General features: G+C 35.1%; 1 protein-coding gene across 1 annotated transcript in view; it reads right to left on the bottom strand.

Annotated features, from left to right (window-relative positions):
• The window catches only part of BLTP1 (bridge-like lipid transfer protein family member 1), a 382,818-nt gene that overhangs the window by 117,848 nt on the left and 238,619 nt on the right, over positions 1-26,351 (bottom strand). The window contains exons 22-29 of the mRNA XM_081544847.1: positions 18,345-18,500; positions 17,985-18,082; positions 15,724-15,902; positions 15,450-15,556; positions 14,241-14,446; positions 11,611-11,838; positions 10,694-10,831; positions 2,624-2,803 (exon numbers count right to left, since the gene is read on the bottom strand). Of these exons, the coding sequence (XP_081400973.1) occupies positions 2,624-2,803; positions 10,694-10,831; positions 11,611-11,838; positions 14,241-14,446; positions 15,450-15,556; positions 15,724-15,902; positions 17,985-18,082; positions 18,345-18,500 (1,292 nt within the window). The remainder of the gene's footprint in view (positions 1-2,623; positions 2,804-10,693; positions 10,832-11,610; positions 11,839-14,240; positions 14,447-15,449; positions 15,557-15,723; positions 15,903-17,984; positions 18,083-18,344; positions 18,501-26,351) is intronic.

Genomic DNA, 26,351 nt, shown 5'->3' with positions numbered 1-26,351 from the left:
TTAGACAATATCATTTTTCTATCTTGACATCATTTATAAGCTTGTGTTACTGTTCATTTGTAAATGACAAAATGCATTGCCAAAATGAAAAATCATTTCAACTGAAAAATGAAACTTCAGCAACCTCTAAAGTCAGTTATTTTTCTTAAAGGTTGTATCTTTCTTCTTATATGACTAGACAGAATTCTGTGCACAGAAAAGCACCTAGAATTCTCTGACAATAAACCAAGGTTCAAAGTGAAATTTATATCTACTAAGCTAAAATTTTAGAAAATCAGGTATTCTGAAGATTAAAGATTAAAGATTAAGTATATATCAATTTTCATCAAATCTTGAGTTTTTAAAAAATCTTAGGGTCATAATTTATTAGTTTACAATAAACACTGAGCCGGGGTATACACTGTATTATCCCCGCCCCCACCAAAAGTACATAATTTAAACTCTCAGAAAATGCAAACTCTTTTAAAATACACAAAGAATGGAATAAACACTAAAAGCACCACGGATTCATGAACCTTGAGAGAAACAGTGATGCCAGGATTTCAGTGCAGAAGAAAGAGAAATGTTTCATCTTCTAATAAAAGCTGAGATTCTAGCAATCTTTAGATTAAAAGAACTATGTCCAGTCTTGAAGAGTCAGCATGGGTTCACTGCATGCTTGTTAGGGAATAAGCTGTTTTTATTATATGCTTCAGTTTTTACTTATAGATTTAGAGACAGAAAATGGCAGATAAAATAGTTATGAGGTATGTAAGCACTAAATATTTGTTTTCACCCATTATTATATGTTTATTTCCATCTCTTTTACATAAAATATCCCTTTTCAATTCTACTCATTTTCCTACTATTTCTAGAATCTTAATTTTTGCTTCCCTTCAACTATTTCCTTCAGATATAATCAACACAAGTTATCTAGTCTGGTGGCTCAGTGGTAAAGAGACTACCTGCCATGGCAGAATACCTGAGCTTGATCCCTAGGTCGGGAAGATCCCCTGGAGAAGGGAATGGCAACCCACTCCAGTATTCTTGCCTTGGAAATTCTATGGACAGAGGAGCCTGGTGGACTACAGTCCATTGGGTCACAAAGAGTCAAGTACTACTTAGCAATTAAACAACAACAAACAACAGTCTTCATTTATCTGCAGGTTGCCACTATCTACCTCTAAATTACATGTATCACACTCATTTTGTAATTCTACTAAAAACTGATTATACACATGTCTACCACATTCCAATCTTTTGAAACACTAATTATGAAATGCATATTATAAACACAGGCATACCTCACAGATACTGTGGATTTGGTTTCAGACCACCACAGTAAATTTGCAACATGTGAATATCACAATAAAGTGAGTCACAAATTTTTTGGTTTCCCAGTGCACATAAGTTATGTTTACAAGTAACTAGTTGTCTATCCTGTGCACAACAGCATTATATCTTAAAAAAACAACATACATATCTTAATTAAAAGGCACTTTATTGTTAAAAAATGCTAAACTGAGCCTTCAATGAGTCATGATCCTTTTGAAATAGTAACTAACATAAAAGATCACTAATCACAGATCACCATAACAAATACAATAATAATGAAAAAGTCTGAAATAGTGCAAGAATTACCAAAATGTGACACAGATACATAAATTGAACAAATGCTGTCAGAAAAATGGTGCTAACAGACTTGCTTGATGTAGCACTGCCACAAACCTTCAACTTGTAAAACAAAAAAAAACAAACACACACACACAACCAGAAAGCAAAATCTGTGAAACACAAGAAAATGAGGTTTAACTATATTTGTCTCAACAAGTGAAATTTTATAGTAATACAGACATTTCACTAAATTTCAATGGCCCATTTCTAGAACTAAGGGTTACAGTCAGCCCTCTGTATCCATAGGCTTCACATCTGCAGTGGGCTGAATCCATGACTGGCTGAACCTGTGGATGCAGAACCTGTGGATGTAGAACCATTGGCAGGGAGGCTGACAGTAACACTTAAGCCCTCTGAGACTCCTAAAGACTAAGTGGGACAGTGAGAGGGAAGGAGAATTTATCCAAAGGGACTACAACTAGTCTTCTACATGAGATTTTCTGCCAATAAATTCATTGTTATTTTTCTAAATCAGTATCTATATCTCTAAGTGCAAATTCAAATGATGCTGCCTTGCTTTAGGACATGACAAGTAAAGAAACATGTTACCTTAATATTATAATGCCTCTTTCAAATCCTACCTAAGAAATACACAAAAAAGTAAAGTTCTCAGAAAATTATCCTACATACTGGAAAAACAAGATTGTTCCAACAGTGGAGAGTCAAGTAATATAATTTTAATAATTTATAACTTGATTTCCAGAAACTTCTCATCCTGAGTTCTTCTCAAAGAAAGTCTTGAATTCTTGAAAATATTACATAGGACTATAAAAAATCATACCCATCAATTTTATGTGGCCCAGAAAACTGAAACTTGTCTCTGACTCATCCACGACTAAGAAAATCCTTAGTGGCAAGTAGAAGTAAAATGAACATTCAAATGGGCATACAACTTTTTCTTGGGGAGGTGGGTCAGTAAAGGAAAAAGGAAGTAAGTCAGGAGATAGCACTCTGAGACCTTCGAACATACCTGTGGTGCTGTGACCTTAGCTGTAAGGCTTCCTGCCTGCACATCAATTAGCCATGCGTATTCTAAGGAATCACTTCCCAAAGGAAGACCTTCCGCTGAGAACATAGCATGTGCTCTCAGTTGGAGACCTGACAAATTGATGTGACCTTCCCTGAGCACTTCATCCACAGGTGGTCGCTGCTGAAAACAACAAAAAGCATAAGAAATATCAGCATTTATAATTGCTAGTTGCTTTTTCCCCCAGAGACAAATGGTAAAAACATGCTATACAGAAAATAAGACTTTAGGATCCAAAGCTCTTAACACAACCCTGTATCCATAAAAGTAGTCTGAGTTAAGCTTCTTTAGTGACATTATCTGTAAAAGCCCAACTGCAAAGCAAGACAGCAAAGTCTTAAAAAAATACAGACCTCTCTTTGGTAGGCACCTAAATAAATTAAAAGAAACATGTATTCTGACTAACAGGGAATGTGAGAGACCAATCTTTTGTGACAAGGCAGGAATCATGAGATTAAAGTATCAAAAAGAAGAAAATAACATAGAAGAAAAAAGACCCATTAAGACCATAATGAGGAACTAGCAAAAAAAGCCATCTTCCAGAAGGATTTTGAGAATTATGTAAATACTAAAAGGAGAGATTCCTCTTACAGAGGATAATTATATACTCATAACTAACAAGCAGCAACATTTCAAAGAGAAAATTTCTAACACTTATTCAGAAAGCTAAAGGATATGACCTAAAATAGGGCATTCCATGGAACACTAAGTTCACAGATTGTTATTAGGAACAAAGAATCAAGTAAGTTTGGTAACGCCCTACCCATCAGTCACCAATTTTTATGGAATCTACCTTCCAGTCTCTCACAAATGCACTGAGTTTCTTTCAGTTTCCTGCTATCATCCTGGTTCAAATAATACAACCGGGGTCTCCCAGCATTTCCTTTTACACTGTTCTGCTCCATACTCTATAAGAACACCACAGAGATCCTTTAAAAAGGCAAGTTTTACCGTGTTCTTACCTAAAGACCAGAGATCAAATTATCAACATTTGTTGGGTCAAGGAGAAAGAAAGAGAATTCCAGAAAAACAACTATGTCTGTTTCACTGACTATACTAAAACCCTTGATTGTGTAGATCACAACAAACTATCAAAAACTCTTAAAGAGATGGGAATAGCAGATCACCTTACCTGCCTCCTGAGAAACCTGTACGCAGGTCAAGAAGCAACGTTAGAATTGAAAGAGACACGTGTACCCCAATGTTCATCACAGCACTGTTTATAATAGCCAGGACATGGAAGCAACCTAGATGTCCATCAGCAGACGAATAGATAAGAAAGCTGTGGTACATACACACAATGGAATATTCCTCAGCCATTAAAAAGAATACATTTGAATCAGTTCTAATGAGGTGGATGAAACTGGAGCCTATTATACAGAGTGAAGTAAGCCAGAAAGAAAAACACCAATACAGTATACTAACGCATATATATGGAATTTAGAAAGATGGTAATGATAACCCTATATGAGAGACAGCAAAAGAGACACAGAAGTACAGAACAGTTTTTTGGACTCTGTGGGAGAGGGTAAGGGTGGGATGATTGGGGAGAATGGCATTGAAACATGTATATTATCATATGTGAAACTAATCGCCAGTCCAGGTTCGATGCATGAGACAGGGTGCTTGGGGCTGGTGCACTGGGATGACCCAGAGGGATGGGATGGGGAAGGAGGTGGGAGAGGGGTTCAGGATGGGGAACACATGTACACCCATGGCTGATTCATGTCAATGTATGGCAAAACTGCTACAATATTGTAAAGTAATTAGCCTCCAATTAAAATAAATGTATATTTTAAAATAAAATAAAATTCAAAGCCAATTAAAAAAAAATAAACAAAAAAGAAGCAACTGTTAGAACCAGACATGGAACAATTGACTGGTTCAAAACTGGAAAACGACTATGACAAGGCTGTATACTGTCACCCTGCTTATTTAATTTATATTCAGAGTACATCATGAGAAATGCCAGCCTGGATAAATCACAAGCTGGAATGAAGACTGTTGGGAGAATTATCAAAAACTTCAGATATGCAGATGATACCACCCTAATGGGAGAAAGTGATAAGGAACTAAAGAGCCTCTTGATGACGGTTAAAGAGGAGAGTGAAAAAGCTGGCTTGAAACTCAACATTCAAAAAATGAAGATCATGGCATCCAGTTCCATCACTTCATAGCAAACAGATGGGGAAAAAGTGGAAATAGTGACAGATTTGATTTCCTTAGGCTCCAAAATCATAGCATGTGGTGACTGCAGACATAAAATTAAAAGATGCTTGCTCCCTGGAAAAAGCTATGACAAACCTAGACAGCATATTAAAAAGTAGAGATACCACTTTGCCGACAAAGGTCCATATAGTCAAAGCTACAGCTTTTCCAGTAGCCATGTACAAATGTGAGAGTTGGACCATAAAGAAGGCTGAGCCCTGAAGAATTGATGATTTCAAATTGTGGTGCTAGAGAAAATGCTTGAGAGTTCCTTGGACAGCAAGGATATCAAACCAGTCAATCCTAAAGGAAATCAATCCTGAATATTCAGATTCTGAAGCTGAAGCTCCAACACTTTGGCCAGCTGATGCAAACAGCCAATTCATTGGAAAAGACCCTGATGCTAGGAAAGATTGAAGGCAAAAGGAGAAGAGGGCGGCAGAGGATGAAATGGTTAGGCAGCATCACCAACTCAGTGGACCTGAATATGAACAAACTCCAGGAGACAGTGGAGGACAAGAGGAGCTTGGCATGCTGCAATCCATGGGGTTGCAAAGAGTCGGACATGACTTAGTGACTGAATAACAACAGTTATCTCAAAGCCATTACATGCTACCAGAGCACTTCATTCCTTTCCTTGCAGCACTTTTTACACTTGAAATTATTTATCTTAATTTTACCATGACAGTCTTTTTAGTGTGTATGTGCAGGCCATCTTACAGGGTTAACGTTCCTTGTTGTAGCACAAATTTTGGAAACTGCATTCATTAAAAAGTGTTTTTAAGGATAGGGCTAAATCTAATTCATATGGTATTCTTAAAAGGTCATTTCAAATTGTGACTGTAATAAAAGCTCTAGAGAGTCTTCTGATACATTTTTTGTCTAAGCTGTGTGATAGTCTATACAATCACTTATCTCCAGGCATCAGTTCCCTTCTATTTTTTGTGAGGCAGCTAGAGAGGATGGTCAATTAAGATCACTTCTGGCATTGAGATTCTATAATTCTCAATATAAAGTTTTTGACAACTTTTCTTGAGTTCAAAGATACATGTGGATCTTGGCTTAGATGAATCAATACTCCTCAAATAATCACACCACCCAAAGCAATCCCTATCAAAATTCCAATGGCATCTTTCAAAGAAACAGCAAATAATCCTAAAATTTGTATAGAACCACAAAAATCCCAAATAGCCAAAGTTATCTTGAAAAAGAAGAACAAAACTGGGGGCATCATACTCTCTTACCTCAAACTCTATAACAAAGCTGTGATAATCAAAACAGTATGGTATTAGCATAAAAACAGACACATCAATCAATGGAACAGAATAGACAGCCCAGAAATAAACACACATATATATGGCAGTTAATTTATGACAGAGGATCCAAAAATATGTAATGAGGAAAGAAGAGCCTCTTCAATAGACAGTGCTGGGAAAACTGGGTACCACATATTAAAAGAATGAAACACAATCACTATTTTATACACACACAAAAATCAACTAAAAATGAATTACAGACTTGAATGTAAGACCTGAAACCATAAAACTCCTAGAAGAAAATATCAGCAGTAGACTCGCTGACATAAGCTTGGTGATTATTTTTGAATCTAACACCAAAGGCAAAGAAACAATAGTAAAAATAAACAAGTGGGACTATGTCAAACTAAAATGCTTCTTCACAGGAAAGGAAATTATCAACAAATGGAAAGGCAACAATCAACAGATGGAAAGGCAACCAGCAGAAGGAAAAAAAATATTTGCCAGTCATAAATCTGACACAGGGCTAAAATCTAAAATATATAAAGAATTCCTACAACTCAGTACCAAAAGGCAAACAACCCAATATAAAAAATGGTCAGAGAATATGAATATTTTCCCAAAGAAGGCATGCAGATGATCAACTGACACATGTAAAGATGTTCAATGTCACTAAGCATCAGGGAAATGCAAATCAAAACCACAGTGACCTATCACCTCACACCTGTTAGAATGGCTGTCATCAAAAACAAATAACAAATGTTGGTGTGGATGTGAAAAAAAAAAAACAAAACCCTTGTGTACTATTAAGGAGAATGTAAAAAAAAAAAAAAAAAAAAAAAGGAGAATGTAAATTGGTAAAGCTAGTGTGGAAGATAATGGTGGTTCCTCAAAAAATTAAAACAGAACTGCCATATGATTCAGCAATTCCACTTCTGGGTAGTTATTCGAAGGAAATGAAACAACTAATTCAAACAGATACATGCATCCCCGTGTTCACTGCAGTATTATTCACAATAGCCAAGATATGGAGACAACCTAAGTGTCTATCAGTGCATGAATGGAAAAAGAAATTATAGTGAGTATATATATACAAATATCAATCCTAAAGGAAATCAATCCTGAATATTCACTGGATGGGCTGATGCTGAAGTTGAAGCTTCAGTACTCTGGTCACCTGATGTGAAGTACCAACTCATTGGAAAAGACCCTGATGCTGGGAAAGATTGAGGGCAAGAGGAGAAGGGGATGACAGAGGATGAGATGGTTGGATGGGACCATCTATCCAAATATATTTATCACAGGGACCATCCAAATGTATTTTCCAAGAATGTTGGATGCCTGCATATGCATCTGTTGTTAGTGTATTAGAATACCACCAGAAAGTCAACTATTTATGACTTCTGAAAGACATTCTGCCTATACAGACACTTAGGTGAGTTTATCTGAGTTACTTCACAAAGATAATGCAGTTCATTCTTTGGAAAATGCTAGAAAATAAAGGTTGATTTCCTGGTACTTCAAACCCAACATGCCCAGAAACTCATACTCTTCCCCTGTAAAGCAGTTCCTCCTCCCATATTCCTTATCTTGCACTAGCTCGGTTAACTGCCCAAGCCAAAAACCAAACATCATCCAGGGTTCTATACTTTCTCTCACCACTCACTGTCAAAAAACCAAAAACATAAACAAACATGTGGATCTTGGGTTGTCCTGAAGGTAAACACTACCTGGTACATCAGTAAAGATTACATTCTGAATTGTACTATGGCTTACATCACTCTGTGGGTTGAATTGTGTCCCCTACAAAGACATTCAATTTCTAAACTCAGGTACCTGTGAGTGTGATCTTATTTAGATACAATGTCATGGCAAATGTAATCAAGTCAAAATGTAGTTACAATGGATTACAATGGGCCTTAATCCAATTAACAGTGTCCCTGTAAGGGGAAAAGTTAAGACACAGAGACTCATGGAGAGAATGCCAAGTGAAGATGGAGACAGAGATTTGAGTGATGCAAAACAGATTCCCTGTTTTGCAGCTACAAAACAGGGAATGCCAAGGACTGTTAGCAACCACCAAAGCTAGGAAAAGACAAGGGAGCCTTGAAAGAGGGCATGCCCCTGCCAAACACACTAATTTCAGACTTCTAGGCTCCAGAACTGTGGAAGAGTAATTTTCTGTTGTTCTAAGCCACCTAGTGTAGGGTGCTTTGCTCTGGCAGCCCTAATATAAAACTAATAACATAAGATGATCCAGTAAAAAGTATGTGGCTTCATAAGTCAGACACGGTCACTGACCCATCACATTAGATCCTTAGCCTTGAAGCTGTGCACTAAGACAAATGCTACCCGAAATAAGGAGCTACAGATGAGTGACCCAGAACTGAGTCTTGAGGGTAGTCACCGTGTGAAGCTTCCCATCACGAAACAGTGTTAGTATAGAGACAAAAGAAAAAATGTTTCTTAGAAATGCTAGCACTACAAAATGTAAGCAAATTAAGTAGATAAGCAAATTCCTAGAGAATATGTATAGACTATGCTTGTCTTCAGCATGAATTATAAAGTGTTTGCCATCTGGGAAACAAAATGTCACTAGTATCAATACTTCTATTACTGTCTTGATATCTCTACTCCATGAATTCCTCTTCTTATCACTATATAAATCACACTTTACACTTCTGTCTCTGTATAAGTATGCCATTAATTGTGCAATTAGGATTAATATGGACCCTGATAATAAACTCAATAAAACATTTTTTATAACCAGCAGAGTCTTTTGAGAATGCAGTGATTAAGATAAAAGTTGAAGTATCATCAGGTACTCAAAAAATCAGAGCTACTCTCCTAAGATTCTCAGAAATAAGCCTTTCTTAGAAGATATTTCCCTATTACCTTTATTAATTTCCTCAAGAGAGTTGAAAACAGGAGATGGGCTTCTTCTCGATATATTTGCCTCTCAAAAAAAAAAAAAAAACAATCCTAATGACCCATTAATTACAGAAAGAAGGACCAGAATTTTTAAGGTTTCACACGACAAGTTAAAATGAAAGTGTTACACAAGTGAGAGCTTTGTGAAGACAGACTAGTTCTACATGTTAATTTTGGTGGCAGTTACACAAATCTATCCATGATGAAATGTCACAGAACTATGCATACATATTATACAAATGTCATTCTCCTGGTTTTGATATTTTACCATGATTATGTATGAGGTCAACATGGAGGAAACACAGAAACTCTCTGTACTATCTCTGTAACCTCCTGTAAATCTATAATTTCTTGAAATAAAAGTTTTTTAAAAAGAAACATGTTCTGTGACAAAAACTAGTATACATTAAGTGTTAAGTTTTAGCTACTACACTAAAATAATACAGTTTTATTGAACCCAGGTATCCCACATTACAGGTGGCTTCTTTACCAGCTGAGCCACCAGGGAAGCCCACTATAGCAACAGAGTGCATAGAGGTATGATCTTTTATATAAGATGGTCAGTTACTTCACAGAATCCATAGTGAGTTATCATTTGTTGATGATTCACTGTCAGACTCATCACCCTGTCTATAATTTTACTTTGTCTTACATTAAAAACCATCACAGTTCTAAAGCACATCACTTGACTAAAAGTAGGAAAGGGACTTAAAGAAGGGGTAGATGCTAAAAAAAGTCACTGGCATTAAAAAAATAATAATAAATTGATAATGTACCCAGGAATGTAAAATATTCCCATTTGATGAATGTCACCAGTTCTCTTCCAAAAGAGCCTTAGGGATATCTTGAAGGTATTAACAAAGTACCTTGTAAGTATGTTGGATGAAAAGAATTAATCAGTGTTCATGTAGATACGCATGTTTTCAAGATTTATGGTTCAGTTCAGTTCAGTCACTCAGTCGTCTCCAACTCTTTGCGACCCCATGGACTGCAGCATGCCAGGTCTCCCTGTCCATCACCAACATTTATGGTTTATGGTACTGGTTAACATTAACACTTGGACTTCCTTTGGTGGCTCAGATGGTAAAGAATCTGCCTGCAATGCAGGAGACCTGGGTTCAATCCCTGGGTTGGGAAGATCTCCTGGAGAAGGAAATGGCAACCCACTCCAGTATCCTTGCCTGGGAAATCCCATGGATGGAGGAGCCTGGCGGGCTACAGTCCATGGTGTTGTAAAGAGTCAGACACGACTGAGCAATTAACATACAATGTTAATACTTAGGTTGTGATTTTCAACAGAATCTACCAACATTCTATACAATTAGTTTTACCCTTTCATAAACATATGAGAAAGTCAGAAAGTATTTCTTACAATTTCTAAAAACAATAGATATATAATTGTTTGGGATCACATAAATAAGGAACAGCAGGGGAAAAAAAGAAAAGCGAAAATTCTTGAAACAATTCACACAATACAAAACTGCTTAGTACAGTTAAACTGAAGGTCCCTAATTTAAAGAGCTATACAGTCCAGGCACAGAAGTTAACACACTGTTTTCACCTCATAAATAGTAACACTAAATTTCTGAGTCTCTACCACAACTCACTTTCACATTACCTGATAGTTATCACTGACAAACACATTCAGGGGTGACAGGACAAGTTGCAGCATGGTCTCCCTAAATCCTTTTTTCATCTCAAAACATAGTCTTTCCAAAAAAGCTGTAGGGCACTCAGGACCATCAGTAGTTCCATGCTAAAGTCAAGCAAAAATACCACAATCAATATATAGAAAAATTAAAGACCAAGGACGTACAGAAAAATAAAAATTACACTTACACAATTAAAAAAAATTGATTTTTTTCAAAAGGAAGAATGGTGCTTACTGACAAAAATAACTATTCTGTATCCCAGAAAAAGACCTTAGGTTAACTAAGCACCAGAGCTGATTTCTCTCCTGTGGGACCCTAGGAACACAATATGGACTCAATATGCAGCACAATGCTCCAGGGGCCACTCTCTCCCCATCTAGCCTGGCTCCAATGGCCACGGGTTCTTTGGGCAATATAATCTCATTTCAATTCAGCCCCAACAGGTCCAAGGGTCGTCTTTCGAGTAAACCAGGATACTATGGAGAATCCAAACCTGTGACACAATTCAACCTCCATGGTCAAGCCTGAATCATGATTTTATATAGTTCCACCAAAAGGTCCCAAACCGGTCTAGAGTCAGAGTAAAGTCCTACAATATCCATCAGGCTAACTAAATCTAGCAACTCAACAACATGGCCAAATATTCTAAAGTTATACAGAACAGCAAAGAAGGAGCTAAAGTGAAAGAAGAAAAATAGGAAAATTGTCAATGATTAAGTGATTATGAAGAAAATAATACACTAGCTTTATAAAGATAAAAGGATAAATATAGAACAGTTTTGAATCTGAATTATTTTATGTAAGTATGTGCACACACAATATCACTTCCTATGCTAGGTGGATTTCATAACAGACTCAATTGTTTTGATATGCAAACACTTACAACAGGAAGACGTCCATGAACTTTGTACAGATTAACAAGTACAGTAATATCCCAAGGACGCAAGGTAAGTGGATGAATTGACTTTGCTGAACTTTCATTTTCTTTTTTGTCATTTTCCATCCCAACAGCAGTCCATCCAGAACTGGATGATGTTGACAGGGACAGAACAGGACTTGAAATAACCTCTTCAAAATCCATGTACATGTCATCTTCCCCAAAGTAGTTTTCCTATAAATATTAAGAATAAATTGCTATCAAAAGAGATGTAATAATGTTTCACCTTAGAGCCTGAAATTTGTAAACTAAGCATTTCCTTATCTTGTTTTAGAGTATTAGTCTATTTCCTAAAATGAAAACAAGATAAAACATCCAAAAAGCTTTCAAGTTCTAACACTGATACTAAATAAAACATAAGTTAAAACTAAAGAGAAAAAAAAGTAATAGAGACATTTAAGATAGGTAACAACTCCAAGTCAGCATGACACTAAGGCAAAAACAAAAAATAGTTACGTGCTATATATTCTTAAAATAAACGGAAGCAGAGAGTTCACTGAATTATAAATTATTTTATAAAATGTGTCAAAACTTAAAAATTTTTAATTTGTTTCAGTAGATATTTCACCCAAGTTCTGAATTAACAGGATGAATGGGAGTACTAATATTTAGTGTAATAAATTTTTGAAATGAATAGAAAGTTGTTATAAAATCTGTAATGCAGAGTCTGCATCAAAACATAATAAACTACTAACATAGGTAACATAGAATTTACAAAGAAATTTAAAGTAAAGGCATATCTTTCTCTATGATCTTTGTTCTTATTTTTGTTTATGTACTACTATGGAATTTTTTAGTTAAAACAACTGAGGTTCAATATACGTGTGGTAATGCAAAAACAGTTAATACCTCTCTAGTAGTATTCAAAACTGATATTGTATCAATACAACCACCTACACCTGGTAACTAAATCATTGTTTATATTTAAATTAAATTCAGCCTCCTCATTTTAGATCCTTTACAGATATTCACATGTAATGCCAAGAAAACAAGATAGTGAGAGAAATATTTGTAGAATGTTTTAGGCCACAAAATGGTCCAAAGAGAAAAAAAATCTGTGTGTGTGTTTCCTTCCCTTCGAATCTGAAGAATTACTCCTTTATTCCTTCAAGAATTTCTAAAACCTTAGGGAAAGAAAAGGCAAACAGAAACCATAGGTTTCCAAAAATATTAAACACATTTTCCCTTGCATCTTTTACCTTAAACTGCATCATCTGATGCTCTATGGTAGTTTTTAATAAATATAGGAAATCAAATATTGAGACTTTAAAAAATTTCAAAATTTATTCAGCTAGCACTTCTTTTAGAGAGCCTTTGTTAATCAACCTTGAGTGTCCATCCCAGGCCAACCTTGATCATCCTAGACCTTTTCCAGAGTTAATTTTTCCTGTTACTGTACATTAAAGGATTCCTTGTTAGTTAAGCCTTCAATATCCGAACCTCTGCAATTGTGAAATTACAAAAGGAAGCAAATAGGTAAACAATGATAAAGTCAGATTCACACAAACACCCATGCCACAACTAACTCTACTGCTCATGATTGGTAAAATTTGGTCAATTCGTCTCTCTTTGATTATCAGATGTAGTAGATATCCAAGAGTACAATGAAAATCTAAAGCAAAGTCAATTTGCAAAATCCTGGGAAAATGAAAAGTTTCATGAAGTAGCTGAATGTAATTCTGGACAACTGCTCAAATCACAGATAGAATATCAGTGATAAGTGAAAATCTGGACGGTCTAGAGAAGTTACCTATAAAAAAGAGTAAATCAACAAAAATTAGCGATGTTTTGTTGGGGTATTTTTAAAAGCATCATCTGAGTATCAAAAGGATAAAAGCAAAGTCTAGAAAACTGAAAAAATGCTCAAATATTTTTCTTAAAATAGCTTCTCTCCATAAACATGCTACAGACAGCAACCCTGAAGTACTGTCATACTATACAACCATATTATACATCTCACTGGAAAAATTATCAAAATGAATCAACACTTGATTTGGTCTTTGCTCAAAGAAGCAGTACATATTTCTTCAGAGCCTAAATTTGTCCTACTCTGAAATGAATTCATTTACACTTATTTGCTTCAATTTTCAAGATAGAGCTCCAAATAACTCTTTGCTTATTATTTACCATGAAGTAAAATTGTTGGTTTTTAATGGACTCACTTGAAGTAGCCTTTTCCTGGTACAGATATCCTCAGATAACAAAGTTCTTTTATACTTCTGCTGCCACATTAATTACAATGTGTTAAAATTGTCCATGTACATATCTATCCTGCTATAATCCTATAGCCTATCTTTTTAGCAACAGATGCTATATCATTTATCTCTAGCAACTAGCACAAAATTCCTAGAATACACTAACTTCTCAAAAAAAAATGCTAAAGTGAAGAGTTTTTAACACTATTTTTAACAAATAATTTTATAATTGAGTCTAACACCACAAGTTCAGTCAACATATAATATATCCTAAATGCTTTAAATCATAAAACTGGCCATTTCAAATGGTCTCAATATCAATTAGATGGTTAACTGCTTTTCCTACATTTAAAAATATGGACATTCTTTTAAAAATCTTACCTTAATACACAGAAAGGCATTTAATAGAGGTCCATAGAGAGTTATCTGAGAATCTGGAGAAAGTTCCATTTCTACATGAAGTTTATCAGGTGGAAGTTCTGAGGGATCAATAGGAGGACGTGAAGAAGTAGAAGGAGAAGAAACAACTCTGTCTGTTTTCTGAGATGGCCTTAACACAGAGAGCATTGTTTCTTCCATTTCTGACACTGGAATAAATAGAGGGGAAAAAAAGAATAATGTTTGAGTGGAAAGGGGGAAAAGGATCTCTTAAAAGTTCTTCAAGGAACTATTCACTAAAAAATTCTATTTTGTAAATATGAAAGCAACTAACACTGGTAAAATGTCTCCAGCATATAATGAAAACAAAACTTAAAGACTAATAATTAAGAATGCAATAAAGAATAGACTTCATTGAAATACATATAAAAATACACAAATCCAGAAAGAGCTCAAAATAAATCTCTGCTTATTATTATTACTATAAACAATCAATAAAAAGTTTTCATTAACAAAGGCAATATTCTCATCAAGTTCTGGTAATATACAGTAAAGCTGGGTCAGAACTAGGCTCTAACTATACTTGGACATTAAACTATAAAGTTATTTTCATATAAACAGCTATACAAATGCCCTATGGCATTATCAAGATCTATATATAAGAAAGTTACAAAAACTATTCTTTAATACTTAACTCACTGGAAATACATAAAGAAAATATTTTCACTAGACTCTAATTCGACTTTGAACCCAAATAAAGCCGCACTTAAGCCTCAGGGAAACTATAAATAATATGACAGCTGTCAAAATGCATTAAAGAAACTAACATTTTATAAAATCAAGCACTCTAAATCTATAGTTGTACATATACCTGATTCCATACTCCAGCTCTGCCCACCAGACCTTGAGAAAATTATTCCTTTCTCTGAGCATATTTCCTTAACTCTACAATGACAATAATATTATAATATCTATTTCACAGAGTTGCTTTAAGGATTAAATTAGATAAAATAAACCAAGGAACAGCTTGGCCTAGTAATTGATATATAGTGAATGCCCAAAGAAAGTTATACCAAAAATCTTAGAAGACCTGAAATGCATAATTATGTCAAAAGAATAGATGCATTTCCAAAAAGTTTTAATTTCTTCTTTGTATCCTTGATGTTTATCAATTTTGATATTTTAAGATACAGATTATACAGAAACACTTACATGACTGTTTCAGCTGTTCATCTGCTTTTTGTGGATAAATTGGATGCCATGTATAATCAATTGTAAGCATGACACTTGGGACAGTCCAGCATTCAACCCAACCAGCCCTTTGAAGAGTGAAAAATAAAGTTTCTAGTCAGGTACTTATTCCTTTAATTGTATTTAGACACCAGTTACATATAAACAAATTTTACTATTATTCTCTGAAAGAAATGAAAGCGTAATTTCTCCACATTGACACAAAATACTTAAATCGCTAATATTTAATACTTACTTTTCTTGAGTAATGTTCCGCCATTTTGGTTTAACTGTTTTCTGGCCACTTTGACATTCAGCAGGAATACCAGTATCATGAGTCATTTTATTGGGGTGGCAATTCTTTACCAGCATAAATAATGAGTATTTACTAGGGTGGCAATCTGGTAGAAACAAATGAAGGTCAACATCTTCACCCTAAAAAACAATTTATAATAACCCAAAGTAATAGAACAGGTACAGAAGTTTGTTAGAATACTATTTACAAGCAAGTCTATTATACGCTTGAGAATAAATTCAACAAAAAATAAATCTGAAATTGCAAGTTTACACTGAACATTCAGGTAAGTAACTGGAATAAGATTTTACTTTATCTGAAATTCTGCTTAGAAAGTCAAGAAAAAAATCAGGGAAACAAACTGCAAAATTTTTAGAGAACAGGAAGAAGTTTTCCTTGGATATTTCACATATAATTCAGTTTTAAAAAAAACTAAAATTATCTAAGCTCAGATGGAATATGTTCAATATTTTCATTAATTTTAAAAATATGATTGTCTATATTTAGTAAGTCTTGGTTCCTCAACTGGTTTTTAAGAATTATATCAAAGGATCTTCACTGAGTTTCACTTTTTTCCCTTACAGGTGCCCTAATCTTTGCTCATCTTGATGCCTGGTTTCTTAACAGGCAGCACAGTAAGCTTTACTGCCTGGGTCCAAATTCCAACTTAGCCACTCACTAGCTAATGACAAGTTAGATGAACTTGCCTCCTCAGTTTCCTATTCCATAAATGTACATAACAACTACTTCAAGAAGGTTGTTCTGAGAATTAAATGAGTTACTACACATAAAGCAACTGGAATAGTGTCTGGCACTAAGAAGATGTTAAAAAGTGCTGGCTGCTCGTACTATTGTTTCTATTTTTTACCACCATAACCTCCATCAATACTACAACTACTGTTGATTGTATATACCTTAAAATTAGATGTACCATGAATTTTGAACTCCTTAGAGCTGGCTTTTGGATAAAAGGAAGAAGGGTCCTTGTGTTTATTCCCTGAATTCATGGGTACAATTAGAAATAAAATACTGCTGACCTTTGAATAATACAGGTGTGAATGAACAAGTCCACTTACACGTGGATTTTTTTTTTTCAATGGTAAGTACTACATTACTATACAATCTGCAGTTGGTTGAATCTGCAGATGCTGAACCTTGGATACAGAGGAACTAAGGATATGGAGGATCTAAGGAGAACCAACTCTAAGTTGCACATGAATTTTTTGATGGCAGGGAGAGTCAGCACCCCAATCCCTAGACTGTTCAAGGCTCAACTGTACAAAAAAATGTAAAATCTAGTTCACAGACTCAGTAAAACATCAGAACTACAATAAATTCTTAAGAGAAAAAAAAGATTAGTCACAGAGGTTAGAAATGAGCTCTAACAAAGGAATAACTCAAGGAATTTTTTTTCATCAGCCAACTTCTTTTTAACTGAAGTACAGTTACTTACAATATTATTCGGTATACTTGTTTTAGTTGTATAACAGTGATTCAATGTTTTTATGGATTACACATTATACAAAGTTATGACAAGATATTGATTATATTCCCTGTACTCTACACATTATTCTCTGTGACCTATTTATTGTATAACTGGTAATTTGTACCTTTTAATCTCCTTCACCTATTTCACTCCTCCCCCTTCTAGTAACCACTAGTTTGTTTTTTTATCTGAGAGTCTATTTCTGTTTTATTCATTCATTTGTTTTGTTCTTTAGATTCCAAATATAAGTGAAAACATACAGTATTTGTCTTTCTCTGTCTGACTTATTTCACTAAGCATAATACCCCTTCTGGGTCATCTATGTCACAAATGACAAGATCTCATTCTTTTTTAAGGCTGAGTAACACTCCAATGAGTATATATACCACATATCTTCATCCACATTCATTCATCTGTCAATGGGCACTAAGGCTGTTTCCATATCCTGGCTACTGTAAATAATGCTGTCATGAATATTGGAGTACACATATGTTTTCAAATTACTGTTCAACTTCTTAGGGGAACTTAGGGAATTTACAGGAATGGCAGAATATTGCAATTAACGACTGAAAACAAAAGGAGCAATTCTGTGACACTAAAGTTAGTGAACAGTGGAGGAAAGCCAAAATACTGTAGGCTGGCAACAGAATGGGCAGGAGAGAATAAAGATAAGTGCCGGTAAATCAAACTTACTAATAAACTTTGTGGAACAAACAATACATCCAATTATACGTACTTTCAAAGAGAACTTGGTATTACATGTAGCTGGAACAAAGTCCGTAAAAGGCAAAGAAAAATCAATGTTTAGTGTTTCCCCACAGGCTGCCAGGTACACTGCAAAAAAAGAGAAAAAGAAATTTAATTTCCAAAAAAAAATTTCAATAAAAACTGCCTTAAAAACATACCTAAACAAAATTAAACTTAACTGCTTAGTTCAATATGAATTCTGAAATAGTTCTCTTGAGAGCCTCACAAGACAACGCAAAAAAAGATGAATTCTAGTATCTACTAAAACTACAAAATCAACACCAATTTTCTTTGTTGATATTTGTCTTAATGAACAGAATATTTAACCTAATTTTTTAAAAGTACCTACCATTTTCCTGTTGTTTAGTGGAACAGTCAATCCAGTTGTGCTGATTAGCTGCCCAAATCATTTCAAATTGATGAAACATGATTTTAAAATTCCATGTATATGGAACAAATGAAAAAATGTCTGGCGCACTATCACTTGACCAGTCTTGAATTAAATCTAAAATTATTGGGGTAGGAGACAAAATGTACAATTAATTGAAATTCAGAAAACAAAATAAAAAATATTCTACCATCAAAAATGATGTCTGCAATTGTAACAAAAAGAATTTTTATACAAAAATATTGAAAGGTGATTAAGATGGAGCTAAATAAAGATTGCAGAAGAATTATCAACAACCTCAGATATGCAGATGATACCACTTTAATGACAGAAAGTGAAGAGGAACTAAAGAGCCTCTTGATGAAGGTGAGAGACGAGAGTGAGAAAGCTGGCTCAAAACTCAATATTCAAAGAACCTGACATTCAAAAAACTAAGATCATGGTAAATAGATGGGGAAAATGTGGAAACGGTGTCAGATTTCATTTGCTTGGGCTCTAAAATCAATGCAGATGGTGACTGCAGCCATCAAATTAAAAAATGCTTGCTCCTTTGAAGAATAGCTATGACAAACGTAGACAGTGTATTATAAAGCAGAGACATTACTTTGCTGACAAAGGTCAGCACAGTCAAAACTATGATTTTTCCAGTAGTCATGTATAGATGTGAGAGTTGAACCATAAAGAAGGCTGAGTGCCGAAGAACTGACACTTTCGAACTGTGGTGTTGGAGAAGACTCTTGAGAGTCCCTTGGACAGCAAGGAGATCAAACCAGTCAATCCTAAAGAAAATTAATCCTGAATATTTACTGGAAGGTCTAATGCTGAAACTGAAGCTCCAGTACTTTGACCACTTGATGCGAAGAGCTGACTCATTGGAAAAGACCCTGATACTGGGAAAGACTAAGGGCAAGAGGAAAAGGGGGCGACAAAGGATGAGATGGTTGGATGGCATCATTGACTCAACAGACATGAGTTTGAGTAAAGTCAGGGAGATAGTGAAGGACAGAAAAGCCTGATGTGCTGCAGTTCATGGGTTTGCAAAGAGTTGGAAATGACTTAGCAACTGAAGTACAACAATAATAAACAGTTTGACAGTAAAAATGCCTACTTACTAATCACAGTTACAGATAAGAAAATTTTAATGCATTTCATATACCTATTATATCTTTAAAGAAACTTAAGAAGGTAAAAGAGCAAAAAATCACCTGATATTCTGCTACTCAAATATCTAATATTGTGGACGTATCTCATTCTAGTTTTTTCTCTATGTAAATTTTTATACTATCCTAGATGCACATGTTTTATGTATTACTTTTTTTCACTGAACTCAAAATTTTGCCATGTTATTTAATAGACAGTAACAAAGATTTTAATGATAGTTTATTAAAATGATCTGCAAAGATTTATTTAGCCATTTACTGTACTTGGATATTTAGACTTTCTTCAAATTTTTGTTGTAGATAATGTTATTGCATATATTTCCATACAAGACATTTTACATATTCAGAATTATTTTGTCAGGATAGATTTCAAAAGTAGATTTGCTAGGTCAAAGTTTATGAATTTTTTAAGGCTATTATAAATCACAAGGACTTCCCAGCTGGCTCAGTGGTATAGAATCTACCTGCTAATGCAGGAGATGCAGGAGACACAGTTTCCCAGGTCAGGAAGATCCCCTAGAGAAGGAAATGTCAACCACTCCAGTATTCTTTCCTGGGAAATCCTGTGGACAGAGGCGCCTGGAAAGCTACAGACCATAGGGTTGCAAAGAGTTGAACACGACTGAGTGACTAAGCAACAATAAATCACAAACTGCTTTCCAAAAGTAGTAGATCAATTTATGTTATTAAAAATGTATGGTCAACTATCTATTTCACTGTACCTGTTCCTGCATTATATTTCTTTCTACCTCTCTTTCTATTTTTATTTTTTTGATGGCAGCTGGGATGCTGTGGCTTGATAACTGATAACTGGAAAATGATATCTCAGTTTGATTGAATTTTTTAATTACAACAAGGGTTGAACACTTTTTCATGTCACTTTATTCACAAAACAAGTATCTACAGAATGTCTACTGTGTGCACACTCTGTTCTAGACCCTGGGAATACAAGGTGAGCAAAACAAAGCCTTGGCCTTAGAATTACAGTCAATCAGCTTTATTGACTGCTGATTCACTGTACTGCTGCTTCAGATGGTTTAATTGTTGCTTTTCAAAATTGTGTTCATATACTTTGTCTGCATATCCTTTCATACTTAATTTTTTTTTTAACCCCAACAGGCAAAAGCTCTTTATACTATATAAAGATGTTAGCCCTATTCTATCACAGTGCTTTTCCTTCTGGCATTCACATCATTTGCATGCACTGTATACTCAAAGGAATCATATTCTTCAATAAAAAACATCCTCCTAAAGATGTCAAGCTCATCTTTGTACACTCAGTACATAATACAGTGCTACAAAATCAGAACTTTGTGTATTTGATAGAGAGAAGCAAGTATCATTGTTATAACACAAACTCTGGACAACCAGATAGTCTTGGGTTTATATTCTGGCTTATCATTTTACTAGTTATATAATCTTGAACAAATGACTGAACTTCTACTGGTCTTCTCTTTTACAAAATGGGGACAACTGCAAAGACTTATTGTGAGAATTTAGGGGATAATAAGTGAACTTTTAGCACAGAAACTGTCACAAGATAGCACATGAATGGTAGCACTTATTAAAGATATTCTAAGAAAAATAATAGACAAAAATAATTAAATATTTAAAGTCATTTTCCTTGAATTTTAAAGGGTATCTTTAAAGGAGAAATATTAGATTCAGTAAAGAAATCAGAAGTCAAATATCATATGAACTCATTTTAAAAATAACTGCAACGTACAGAAACTTGTACACATATATTAAATCCTCTCTTAGGAAAATGATAAAAATAATTTAATATCGTTTCAATAAAAATTAATATTAATAAGATGCAGAGTTTTACTATATTAGCAATAAAAGGCATATGGCCAATTAACCTATTCTGAGACTAGAGAAAGGAAAATTCCACTTAATTTTACTTTATTTTAAATACATTTTTATTTCTTTTAACAAGCAATCCCAGTAGTTCATCATATCTTACAGTATCTATGCTTACTTCCAAAACTTTATTTCTACATACTATCGTACCTAACTATCCTGACTGCATCACTAATAGCTTTAACACAATGGTCAGCACTCAGGAGGTGCCCCAATGTTATCTCTGGGATTAACCAACTACACAATACAAAATTTATCACTCATCAAGTTGTTTTTCCTCATGTTTTTCCCCTCATAAACATACTTGGTTCTGTACTTTTACTCAAATTATTCATCCCTTCTAAAATAAACACAGTCTTTGGTAACCTCTTTGTTAAGGAAAATGCTAACCATCTTTAACAATAGCATGACCATACAGAGAGAACAAGGGTCTACAGTCAAACAATTGTTCTTAAATGTCTCTCCCACTTATTGGCTTCATGAGTCTGCCCAAGTTGTTGAATGTTTTTTCAACCTCCTCACCTCATTCATAACAGTAACAGCTGTCTCTCTTCAGAGTTGTGAAGGTGATAAAAATGAATATGCTTTGGAATGTTTTATGAAAACACTATGCAAATTTTCATTAATGTTACTGAGTTCATTTACAAAGATCATTTCAGATCTTAATCCCCTTCCTTACTTTCTCTAATTGCCTTCAGATCATGGTGATTTCCTCTGTATTCACGTCTTACATGTACTTGTTAGTGTCACAATTCATGCTTGTGCAATACACTTGAGATTGATAAATAAAGAAATGCACATAAGCGATGTGCTTAATTGTTTAGTCGTGTTTGACTCTTTGCAACCCTTTGGACTGTAGCTTGCAAGGCTCCTCTTTCCATGGGATTTTTCAGGCAAGAATACTGGAGTGGGTTGCCATTTCCTTCTCCAGGGGATCTTCCGGACCCAGGGATCAAACCTGTGTCTCCTGCCTCCTGTGCACTGCAGATGGATTCTTTAACTGCTGAGCCATAGGGGAAATCTAGACCACATTAGTTGGAGGTTAAATAGCAAGAGAGAGTCCTAGGGTGGACCTTGGAGCACTGGAATGGTTGGATGTTAAACCATAAGGGCAGTGAAGCTGTTGTGGGAGGGTGAGAGGTCCAAGTACAGGAGAAGGCTGGATGTTAGACTGCAGGTCAAGGGCATGACCACAGTGGAAAGTTCAGAGGTTAGACCACAGCAGAAGGGCTTGAGGTTAGACTACAGCAGAAAGCTGGAGACTGGCTGGAGGTGAGACCCCAGATACAGTGAAGCGGGTCACACATGTAGAAGAGGGGGTGGCTGCAGGGGGAGGGCTGCAGTCAGGGGAGCAGTGGGAGGGTGCAAATAGGTCATGGGGATGGATCCAGGCTGGGCTATAGGGAAGGGACAGAGTCAGAGTGAGAGGAAGGAAGCACATAAGTGTGGGGAACTGAGGGAGGCCAGGGGGATGAGGGTGACAGATGCCACAGCTAAGTCCCCTTTGCCCCTGCTTTGAGCCCCCAGCCCGCCTTCTCCTTGACCAACAGGAACCACACACTGCCTTCCATGCCCAGGAGGGGGCCTGCAGCCAAGACTCCCTTGCCCGAAGGTGGGTTCAAGCTCCAGAGCTCCCTCTCCTGATACCCTCATAGTTTTCTGCAGGTTGAGATCATGGTTTATATTTGTTTTGAATCATTATTCATAAGAGACTCTCAGCTTATAGTGGTTGCATTTATTTACTTGATACTACTACTTAAAAGGCTGAAATATAACTGCTAGTGAAATAAACACAAATTCAAATAACTTCTAATCTAAGTAAACCAATGTAATTTTATAGTTATTAGTCAATTTCTATTTTAATGTCTTACAATTTTTTAAGTATCTTATCTACAATTTCAATACATTCTGCAGTATAGTTTCCTGACCAGCTTACACAACATCTTTACTGATAAATATTAAAAATTATGGTAACAAAATATTTTTACCAGGAACCTCAAAAACTATTTCCGATATGTGTTTCTCTTTAAACCAAAAAATGCTCTTATTACCAGCTGGTTTTACCAAATAAATTTACCAGAAAAAGGAAGCTTTTTGATGCTTGATGCTTAATTATTGATAAGTCAAGCATACTAAAAATCAGTAAATATAGAGACTATTTGAAAAATTCAGCTAAACATGAACTAATAGGCAATTTGTTAACTACATTCATTTCAAATATACATGGAATTTTTTCAATGGTAATGGACCAAACTGTAAAACACAACAAATATTGGGGATTGAAAAAAAAAAGTTGTAAAGTTGGTAATCTAAATGTTAGTCTGGGAAAAAAACTCATTTACAACTCACTTTATAATTAAGTTGTTGGGTCAGTGAAAGTTGCTCGGTCGTGTCTGACTCTTTGCTACCTCTTGGACTGTATATAGTCCATGAAATTCTCCAGGCCAGAATACTGGAGGAGATAGCTGTTCTCTTCTCCGGGGATCTTCCAAACCCAGGGATTGAACCCAGGTCTCCCACACTGCAGGTGGATTTTTTACCAGCTGAGTCACCAGAGAAGCCCAAGAATACTGGAGTGGGTAGCCTATCCCCTCTCCAGCGAGATCTTCCCCACCCAGGAATCAAACTGGGGTCTCCGGCATTGCAGGTGGGTACTTTACCAGCTGATCTACTGGGAAAGCTACACCCTATAAAATATCCATCGAGTGGTACTGGGATTGTAATACTGTTATGATGTCGTGTTCTTCTCTTAGAGTAAATGTAAGTCAATTTCACTATTGCCAGTAAAGACTTTACTTCTGCCTTTGTTTTGTATCTTTCATTCCTGAGGCAGCTCTATACTGTTTTTATCATGAAGTGATCTTTGTCTTACATTGAAATCGCTTATGAACAATTTTATCTCACTAATAACTAATGTGAGAATGGTTCTTGAGGCATACAAATAGATAATTTATTTTCTGCAAAAATCTGTCAATAAAGAAATGCAAACTGAGAAAAGAGAAAAGCAATTCAAACACTATGACCAAGTATGTTTTCTCCAAGATTAGACTAATATTACTCTGATAGTATCTTTTTTAAAGAATAAAAAAGTTTTTAAAGGACTCTAGAAAGATTTCTGGGGGTTTCCTAGGTGGTGCAGTGGTAAAGAATCCTCCTGCCAATGCAGGTGATGCAGGTTCAATCCCTGGGTTGGGAAGATCCCCTGGAGGAGGAAATGGCAACCCACTCCAGTGTTCTTGCCTGGAAAATCCCATCAACAGAGTTGCCTAGTGGGTTACTAGTCTATGAGGTCGCAAAGAGTAAGACACTACTGAGCATGCACACAGCCGCAGAAAGATTTCAGAAGTAATGTATCTAAATATTACAGTTGTTAAATCTGGGAAATGAGAACTTAAGCTTTGTACCTTTCTACATTTTTAAAATTTCTCCAAATCAATTTTAGAAAAAAATGACTCAAAAAGTGAATTTCAACAGGTAGGAGCATAAAGATTAGAGTTAGAGAAAGAAAAACACAATTATAATTTAAGAAATGAGTACTTGTTTAACTAATAAAATATTCAGTCTAAATGTAAGCACTACTACAAAATAAACTTTAAATCTTGAGAAATTTATACTTCTATCTAACTATTCTTAGCATTACTGAAGTCTGAGATTGTGAAATCTGGAGGTAATGCTTGAAAATGTTGGTTTTTTTCTTTAAGTTTAAATAAATTAAATAATTTATAATGTAAAAAATCTAAAAATAAAGAAACTGGAATCTATTTTAAAAGATTAGCAAAGTTAGAAATGACAAAATATTAAGTGAGAAGGAAAAGAAGTTATTTATATAAAAACAGATTCTTGGGCCAGACTATTGGGTTGGAATCCTAACTTGACCTAGTCAATCTAAACCTGGACAAATTGCTTAACCACTCTGTAACTGACTACCCTCTTCTGTAAAATAATGATAATAAAATTGACCTCAGAGAGTTATTATAGGAGTTTAATGATTTAATATGTGAAACTGCTTAAAACAGAGACAGACACTAATGCACACTAAGTTTTAGATATTATTTTTTTCATAAACCTCAATTAGTAAGTATTCAATGTCCAGCTTCACTGACAAAAGTTTTACTTGCCAGGACTCTGTCAAAGTTTCTACTACTGAGACCTTGAAACCTCAATCCTGGAGAAGAATCATGTAACTCGTCTCTATTTCATAGATAAGGAACTGAAGCTTAAACAATTAAACAATTTGGCCCACATGATATTGCTAGTAAATAATGTCACGACAGGACTACCTATGCATATCTTAATCACTGCTATACCCACAAATAAACAACTGGGGGGTGGACAAACAAATGGATAAATGTAGCAATCAGTCAAACAAGTATCAGAAACTGGGGTAGACACTGATCCTGGAAAGGCAGACTGATTCTGTCTGGTTAAACTTCTTACAGAAAGGCTAAAAAGATGCTTATCTTTATGTAATAATTTAAATTACTGTAGTGATTGAACATTTATGTTATTCAGAGACTAAGACTACACGTTCCCATACTCATAAAATGTAGTAAGTAGCTATCATAACATGCTGCAAGAAATAAAAGAATTTTTCCAACTAATGATAGTATCAATTCAACTATACATGTCAACAGAAAGGAGTTAAGTAGGGGCTCTGAATACAAAAACATATTTGACTATGTGAATATATTGTCTGTGGATTACAATAATTAAAACAAAATAATAAATCCACTACAATGCCAAAATCATAAAGAGGGAAAAACCAATTCATCTTTCCCAACCCCCCCATTAGAGTGACACAAAAATGAATTCTTGCACTTCCTTCCAAGGTCAATTTTGGGTTCACAGTTTCCTTCTATGGGTTAAAAGACAGCACAGAACATATATATTTAAATTTTTCCTCCAATAATCTTGGCCCCAAAAGAAGTATAAAAGTAAAAAAGTA

The sequence above is a fragment of the Giraffa tippelskirchi genome, chromosome 11, assembly GCF_054371585.1.
Source record: "Giraffa tippelskirchi isolate mGirTip1 chromosome 11, T2T-mGirTip1v1.2.pri, whole genome shotgun sequence".
NCBI lineage: Eukaryota > Metazoa > Chordata > Mammalia > Artiodactyla > Giraffidae > Giraffa > Giraffa tippelskirchi.
Note: the sequence above shows the minus strand (reverse complement) of the source record. Positions and strands in the feature narration are given on the sequence as shown.